This window comes from Prunus avium, chromosome 5 (genome assembly GCF_965620075.1).
Source record: "Prunus avium chromosome 5, drPruAviu1.hap1.1, whole genome shotgun sequence".
Lineage (NCBI taxonomy): Eukaryota > Viridiplantae > Streptophyta > Magnoliopsida > Rosales > Rosaceae > Prunus > Prunus avium.
Window position 1 is genome coordinate 28645117 of NC_142288.1, and position 8609 is coordinate 28653725.

General features: G+C 37.9%; 1 protein-coding gene across 1 annotated transcript; it reads left to right on the forward strand.

Annotated features, from left to right (window-relative positions):
• The first annotated feature begins 2783 nt into the window (after nt 1–2783).
• LOC148294631 (uncharacterized) lies at nt 2784–4648 on the forward strand. Its single transcript, XM_088253825.1, has 3 exons — nt 2784–3075; nt 3741–4159; nt 4244–4648. The coding sequence occupies exons 1-3, from the start codon at nt 2784–2786 to the stop codon at nt 4646–4648; spliced, it is 1116 nt and encodes a 371-aa protein (XP_088109951.1).
• Nucleotides 4649–8609: the final 3961 nt, after the last annotated feature.

Sequence of the window (8609 nt, forward strand, 5' to 3'; positions counted from 1 at the left end):
TAAAAACTATAAATTCACATTAAAGCTTAAGTTTGGATCAAACTAATAAAAATTACACACTTATGTTAAAAGCTTTCTCCCTAGCCTTAGCTAGGGAGTTAGTTCCCCATAATAAAATAAAACTAAAAACAGAATTTAAAACTTAGAAAGATGGAGGGAAGAGAGAAAGCTCAAGAGTTGTGGAGCTTGGTGTGTTTGAAGGCTTGTAGAGCTTCCTATTTATAGCCTTAAATCTCAACAACAACAATCACTAGGGAAATATTAAAATCTGAAATTCTTATCCCTTTCAATGCAAAACCGTAGCCCATCTCTTCATTGTTTCTTCTTTGGCATGGGTGTGGCACTTCATGCATTTTTTTCAATTCTTTTCTTCTTGGTTGCTCCATCCATTGCTTCTTTTCCTTTCTTTTATGCCTTGGTGTGGCACTTCAACACTTTATTATGCACTTCCATACTTTCCTTCTTCTCTTTGTCGGGTGGTACATCATTATGCATGCATTTTATATTTCTTCTTTCTTACTTGCCCACCAACTCTCAATGGTCTTTACCCTTAAGATAAAATAATGGTAAGCTTTTTATAATAAAATCATCATCATTTACGTAATGGGTATGTAGGCAAATAAGTGCAAACACACATAATTAACTCAAATTGTAAGGAAAAATAATTACTAACAAATATAATTTAGGGATAAAAAAATGTGATAATTATGTACTCATCACACCTAATGATGTAAGGGTGTCAAAGGCAGAGCCCGAATCATTGGGGGATGTGAAGATATCACACGCGCCGAATGATGTAAGGGTGTCAAAGGCAGAGGCCGAATCATTGGGGGATGTGAAGACATCGCGCTCCGAATGATGTAAGGGCAATAGGCAACTTGCTCATCAGATGGTGACGAGGTGCCGAATGCCGATTGTATGAGGTGCCGAGGGCATGGCTCACAAGGGTGCCGAGGGGCACTTGTTGTAGGGTGCCGAGATCACTCGAGAAGGACAACGACATATCGTTTTGTGTCGTTTCCCACAGACGGCGCCAATCTGTTGGTGCTAAAACTAAATATATAAAAATAGAAGCAATTTAAAGATGATGTGGATGTTGAAGGTGAGGACTCTCAGTATGTGAAAGCATTCGGTAAGTAAATATACATGCATACATAAGACAAATGTACGTGGTTCACCCGAATAATGGGCTACGTCCACGGAGGAAGATGTTCTCATTACGATAAAGCTGTATACATTGCACATAGAGTTAGACTCAAAGAGAAGAGGAAGAATGCCGAAGGCTGGAGGCTGAAGTCTGAAGGCTGAGGATCTGGCTGAAGGCCAATGATCCGTGGACTTGTAAATGGGCTCATGGGTAAGCCCATAAGGCCCCAATGAGCCATATGGAGCCCCAATAGCCTGCCCAATTCTCTCCCTTCTTGAAGGGGAGAGGTCTTCTTTTATAAGTGAGGGAGAGTCCCATCTTCTTATATTTTGTCGATGTGTGACTCCCTTCCCTTAGCTTGGATTGGCTTGGGAATGCTTGGCCAGATATTTGTACAAACAAGATTATTTGTTGTTGGTGAAACTTTTCTCAAAATCTCTCATCTTCTGCCCTTCAGTCAGTATACTCACATGTTTTAGAGCTTTCCTGAATATGTTTATTTGATTTTCATGAGTTACTGCTTTCCATTTTTGGCATTTGAATTTCTGGGCCTTACACTTACACTTCTAAGCCTTCCTCTCTCCTTTGTATCTGCGCGCGCGCACATAGTGACACAGCCATAGGGTTGTAGTTAATTAGGTTAATTAACCTTAAATGGGATAAAATTGCTTGATTACCCTGAAATAAGAGGGATAACTATTTAAAATGGATGGCCCGGCCCGATTAGGTGGTGGACTATAGTACGAGTGTTATTAGGCTGAGAAAAAGGAAAAGGATTGCGGCCCAAGTCACTACCAGAATCCATAATCAATTTCAATTTTAGGTTTTGTTTGTATTCATTCTTTTCCAACAACCCTAGCCAAGAAAATCAATCAGTCCTCACAGCACAGAGAAAGAGAGAGAGAGAGAGAGAGCACAACCAAAACCAACCACTGTACAATTTTCAAATTGAAATTACAGCAAATAATAATATATAGAGATGAATAAAGCCGTGGTGCCGGGGGGCCAAGTGTGTTTGAGGGTTGTTCCGAATACGAACAAAGCAGCAGCAGGAGGCCACCGCCTCCAAAACCTTGTCAATGTCCTCGGCAAAGGCAAATTAGGCGGTAATATTTTCATTTCACCACCACCCCCACAATTAGTAGTAGCAGCTGCAACCACACCATTTCCAATCCCAATCCCAATCCCGAGAAGAAGAAGATTAATGGCTACTTCCAACTCCTCCAACGCTGACATTTGCCTGGAGATATACCAAAGTCTGCCTCAAATATCTGAAGCAACTGCTTCCCTTGGCCTGGTCCCACAATCCCCTTACCACCCTCAAGCTCATCTTCAGCGCCCAGGCTTACGGTTTCGAGGGCATGAAGTTCGACACGGCCGTGCTTTGGCTCCACCACAACCACCCAAATACTCTGTTGCGCAATCTGCACTCCCTTGTCAACTCCCTCTCTTATGGTGAGGGTTTGTATATACACTTGTCCAAATTCTGTCCAACCTTCTAGTTCAGAAACGAGGAGGCCAAGACAACGACGCTGCTGCTCATCCAGAGAGGTATGACCTTGATCCGGATTACAGGTTGTTACACGACCGTGTTATTGATATTTTCGTCTAGCTACTGAGGTCTGATATTGACAAAATGAAGCACTACAAGCTGAAACTGAAGTTTTTAAATGATGTTGACGACCTAGACGACGACTTCGACCAACTTGATGTTGATGGTTTCGTATCCGCTGCTGCAGAATGTTGCACTGACAAATACCCTGAAAAGGGCGCCTGCGCCATTTTGCTGGGTGAAAGCGTTGGGAGGAGGCTTTTCCCCCCAGAATCAGATCAATCAGATGAGTGGGAACGGCTAAGGAAAGAGGTTTTGGTGCCCTTTGTTGGAAGATTTGAAAGCAAATGGAGTCCCACATTGGAGAAACCAAAAGGTTTCTCATGCTTTATAAGCATGAAACCTTTACACCAATTAAATAAGAAATTGGTGGTATGATGGACTTGGATGGTTGGCTTGCATGATGGGCTTGATTAATAATAATATTTAATAATTAATATTTAAATAATATAAATATTTTTATTTTTATTTCCGGATTTCTTTTAGCAGAAGTTAGATTCAAACCAAAAGACTTATCTTTTTGTTTGAATTTTGAACACGAATAAACTGTTATTAACTGCAATTTCGAAGGGGTGCGAGTCTGTTATAAAACAGAAGTCCTATGCCACAATACATATATCTTTTTCATCCATTTCTTATTGCATTAAATTTTACAAACTGTATTGGAGAGAAACACACCACAGTTCGCCAGAATCCAAGGATCCGGTGCTGGACCCTTGGATTATAGATAGTTGAATCCTGGGAGATAGACGCCTGTTGAACTTCAAGCACTGAGAGGAGGCGAAATTCTGTCTTTAGGACATTGCGAAATACGCAAGCCTCTATCTACAATAAAAGTCAGTTTTCTGTATTTACTTTCTGTTTATACTATTAAATTATCATTGTAGTTTGTTGCTGTTATATTTCATCTGTGTCATCTTATAATATAAGCCATTTATTGATTTTTCCTAACACCCTTGAGCGAGTACTACCGTTGTCAAGTTCGCACCGATTGCTACCATCCTGAAGTCCGAGAGCGCTGTGTGGTTGAGAAGTATTTGGAGGAGATGAAGGCGGCGGCAGCAACAGGAGGAGGAGGCAATCTAAGAGGTGGAACAATAAAGCTGGATGCTTTGCTCCCAAATGAGATCATAAAATATGTAAGAAGGGAGGATGTCCGGGAAGCCGCTGAGGTTCAGTGGAAGGCAATGGTAGAGGACATAAAGCAGGGTGAGGGTTTGGGAAAATTCAAAAACTGCTTGGTGGTGGGCTCTTATTCACTGGACGATGAATTGGATGAGCGTTATCCAGAGGAGGCCTATGCAGAGGCAGGGTTGGAAATTCTGGTGTCTGAAGTGAATGAAGAGCCATGGAAAGGAAAGATAATAAAATATAGTGATGGAAAATATCAGCTAGACTTGGTACAAGGACATAATCTCACGTCCAAGTTCGAATTTATGAGATCCGTGGAGACCTGCTGGACCTCCTTGGTGGAATGTAATTAGGAATTTTTGGAGGTGTTTGATTTGATTCTGGAAGTGGCTGTGAATGAGAAGTTGAGGGCAGAGCAGATGATCAAGAAGGTACTAGTGTTCACCGAAGATCTAGAACCTACTGACAGCCCTATCTGGGATGTTCAGTACTACGCACTACAGAGCACGTTTGAGGCCATTCGGAGCAAGTTTAGGGATAAAGGGTACGGGGATGACTCGGTGCCTCACATTTTGTATTTCAACGAGAGCGAGCGACCCTGGATTTGTACACAAGATCCAGGCTTCACGCTGTTGAGTGGCTTCTCCAACAATATGTTCAAGTCCTTTTTGAAAAATGGAGGGGAAATTGACCCGCACCATCTCATGGAAGCAGCCATCGCTCACGAAGAGTATCAAACTCTGGAGGTAGTTGACTGACTGATATGATCATTTGGATGTGGTGGCAATCAAGAATACCAAATAAATCCGTTGAATTTGGATTGGAATTACCTTATAACTTAGTTTGCTTTATTAGATATGTTTCAAGAGCTAGATTCCTTTACTTTGAATTATTTCCTATATGTCTAGGCTGCTGTAAACTGTTTAGGTGCTTCTCCTCAACCTCAATATCGATTCTTAATACTCTCTCACGACTCACATCACATTCAGATTATCAGATATAAGGTTTGAGTTCTCTTCTCTCGAGTGCTGGTAAATTGGATTGGTAATTGAGCAGGGAATCTTGTGTTGTGTTTATATGCATGCATTAACTAGCTAAGGTTTCCTTGCCCATCAAGGAATACAAGAAAAATTATATGTACATTAAAAAGATGAGTTTAATAATGATACCAATTCTTTTCCGTATGTGATTCAATAATCGGTTCATGTTTTGTAACATGCAAGCTAGCAAGAACTGAAACCTCAAGGTTGATCCCTGTACTTAGTAACTTACAATCTTGTTTTGACCACATCCAAGGCAAGGGAGTGGTAAGATATGCATGCACTAAACTAATAATGCCTGAAATTTCAATGTCAAGTACGAATTACGCCACGGGAAACACTAATGACTGAATTCAATTATACAACACTTCAACTTGCACCAAGTACAAGTAGTAGGACAAGGTATAAGAGCAAGGCACATACATTTTTATATATACCACTACCTAGTGACGGACCATGAATTTTATCTCGTAGGGTCATAGTGTAAAAAAAAATTTCTGCATACCTACAAAAGGATTATAAACTTTTTAAACTGCAAATAGATAGATAAAAAAAGATCCCACAATTATAACGAATATTTGCTGGGAATTTAGATTTGTGGCTGTCTATGTGCTTGACCAATGTAAGTACACTTTATAGTATCCTCCACTTGCACAAGCACATATTTTCTTCTGTACAAGAGTACTTGGCACCTAAAACAACAATAACTTCAACACCTCATGTAATGGGAATGTGAGCTATTAGATGTAATTCACATATACTCTGCGTTTACTTAAGAAAAAGGAAGATAGGTAAATGATGTCATCTACATCAGCTAACTACACATAGACCCAGACAAAGTTTACAACAAAAGCATCACTGATTCTAGAAGGAAGAGCATAGGTCAAAGACTTTCCAAATAAGCTTCTAATAAAGAGAAACTTATTTACCTTCGATAGTTTTAAGATGAAATACAATCCTCTACTTATTACCATTGGGTTGGGGGAGTAAGACAACTCCAACTGCAGCAAAACAAAACTGCATAAGCTGAGAGACCAAGGCTGCTGACAATATCAATCAGTCTGAATGAAACCGCTTTGAGTAAGGTCAGAGGATACTATTACTGGGTATGATTATGTAAACCAAGGAACCTCCTCAGTCTTATTTAAGAAGAGTATCATATCATAGTACTTTCTTTCCATGAAGTGGTTAAAAAAACCATAGACATGAATTCGTTCAAATTCAACCGATGGCCCTTTTTTTTTCTTTTTTTTTAAAGGACTTTTCCTATTGAGAGGGGCGATAATATACTAAGCTCACACACGCTACACGAATGCCAGGACTCAAACTCAAGACCTTGCATGATGAAGTAAATACTCCAAACCACTATACTAGTGATTCCTTCACGACGGTTTCTTAATTTTTATCAGCCCTCAATTCTTTTCTTAAGGTCAGTTCATCATCATCACTCCTTTTTTATTTTTTCAATAACTTAAGTTATTTGGAAACCACTCATGTTAATTAATTGAATTCGTTTTTGTATTGCATTCATGTTACTCTTTACCGCAATTACTTACCTTTCCTTTCTTTAGAATATGCATGTATTTGCAGTAATTGTACATACACTAATGTAATTAAATTAATTTGAGTCCAAAATGAGATAGAATTTATCGTGTCATTATTAATTCTTGCTATCATGTCCTTAATTATAATTAAATTAATAGTCATTAATTTATTTTTTAATAAAAAACATCACCCGTCTTAACCATTGTCTGCAGCAACTATTTCTCCAACCTTATCGTGTTGATCCTACTATCTTTGTTATTATTATCTGTTGACTTTTGTATTACCGCTTAGGTGATTAAGGCGTTGGAGGAGTGAAATGGCAGGGGTTTGAATCCCCTTTGCATGGATATTATATGCTCCCAAGGATGTTAGTGTAGAGAGCTGATATACCAAATCAATATTACTCAATTACCAAATGAACTTTTAAGCGGTGACGAATAAGATGGAATTACAAGCCAAAACTTAAAACATAATATCAATCCATATAATATAATAAAGCAAATGATGCTTAGGAATCTAGCTGAAATCAAGATTCTACCTAGTGATCGATCAACATCAGTTTAAGTTAAGAGGTCAATCGACTACAGTGAAAGCTTGATACTCCTTGCCAGCGATGGCTGCTTCCATGAGATGATAAAGTAGCAATAGTTGGGGGACCATTTAGGTCATTAACCCTAAAAGGAACAAAAATGATATATTAAATTGTGAAACAAATGTAAGTTTAATAAGTACACCCTACCATATTCAACCCAATCAAAGGGTAAGCGAAAAATCCTACTTCCAAAAACCTTAATATTAGGGGTGACACTGACAAGGGTGAAGTCTTTATGGAGGGAAGCTATAAGGTGAAAGACTGTTTTGGATTTTAGGTACGAGAATCGGGAGAAATGCTTGAAAAGGGAAATGTTAAACAAAGAAACCAAGGTTGGGACAGTCCCTGAGAGAGAGTCTTAGGCTAAAACCAATATATTTGCGGAGGAGCTAGGAGGTAGTAAGGGAGTTGATTTATTTATTTAAAAGGAGTTTAAAATAAAGGGGTTTGGGGTTGTCTGCAAGATGATATCTCCTCTGGTTTTCCATATTCAGAAAATCAAAAGAAAGAAAGAAGTTGAAGAATAAGATGACTAGCTTAGCAATCACACATAGGAAAAGAAGGATATGCTAGTGAGTATCTTTCATTATGTTAGAATACGTTACACGTTCTTATTTAAGTTGTTGACCTGTGTTATTCATGATTTTTTTTAATTTTTTTTTCTATCAAGTACTATAGGTATTTTTAGTAGTTAAATAAGGTATACTTAGTTAATTTTACATTTAAATATTAGGATGTACTCTCAACTAATTTAAGTTTCATTTAACAACATTTTTTTAATCTTAGTTTTCTATTATTGATCCTTTTATTATTGTAATTTGTAACCAATAATTGGATTTTGTGGTCAGTTTTTTAATAGCAAAAAGGACGAAAATGATTACATTGACTCACGGAGAAAGACAAAAGAACTAAATTGGCTAATGGCTGGCTACAATGACCGAATTGGCAAATAAGGTAAAAACACAGGGACTGTTTTGGTATTCAATCCAAAATCAATAATACTACTCTCAACTTTTTTTTTATAGTACAAACGCTAGTCTTAATACAAACGATAGTATACATACGAAGAGCATCTCCAACCGATCTGTTAAAAGTGCCAAATAAACATTTAGCGTAACAATTAGAAATAACATCTCACATCACTCCAATCGATATGTCAAAGCTGAAGGTTGAGATGTTATTTTTGACATCCCAAAAGCAAGATGTCAAATGAATATTTCATTATTTTTTATTTTCTTTTTCTTTTAATTAAAAATAAATCAACACTAAAATGTAATAAAATAATAATTTAATTTGACATATCAGATAAAGTGTACAGCTGTGTAATATGTTAAATTGCCACATCACATCAGCCATCAAATTTAAATTTGATCTTTAGTATTTGACATATCATTGGAGATGCTATTACATTGTAAAAGGCATCAGTGACTGCTCTATCGGAGGCAAAGTGATGAGGACGAATTTTTTTTGGGCGGTCAATGGCCCACAGTTTTCTTTTTGGGTTAAATATTCTTATTTCCCCGTCATCCATCACACATAAAA

What these genes read in the sequence shown, in the direction of transcription:
- LOC148294631 (XM_088253825.1), top strand. Translation starts at nt 2,784, where the DNA reads ATGAAGCACTACAAGCTGAAACTGAAGTTTTTAAATGATGTTGACGAC. An exon ending in CACATTGGAGAAACCAAAAG is followed by an intron (nt 3,076 to 3,740) that starts GTTTCTCATGCT and finishes ACCGTTGTCAAG; the next exon opens with TTCGCACCGATTGCTACCAT. An exon ending in GAAAATATCAGCTAGACTTG is followed by an intron (nt 4,160 to 4,243) that starts GTACAAGGACAT and finishes GAATGTAATTAG; the next exon opens with GAATTTTTGGAGGTGTTTGA.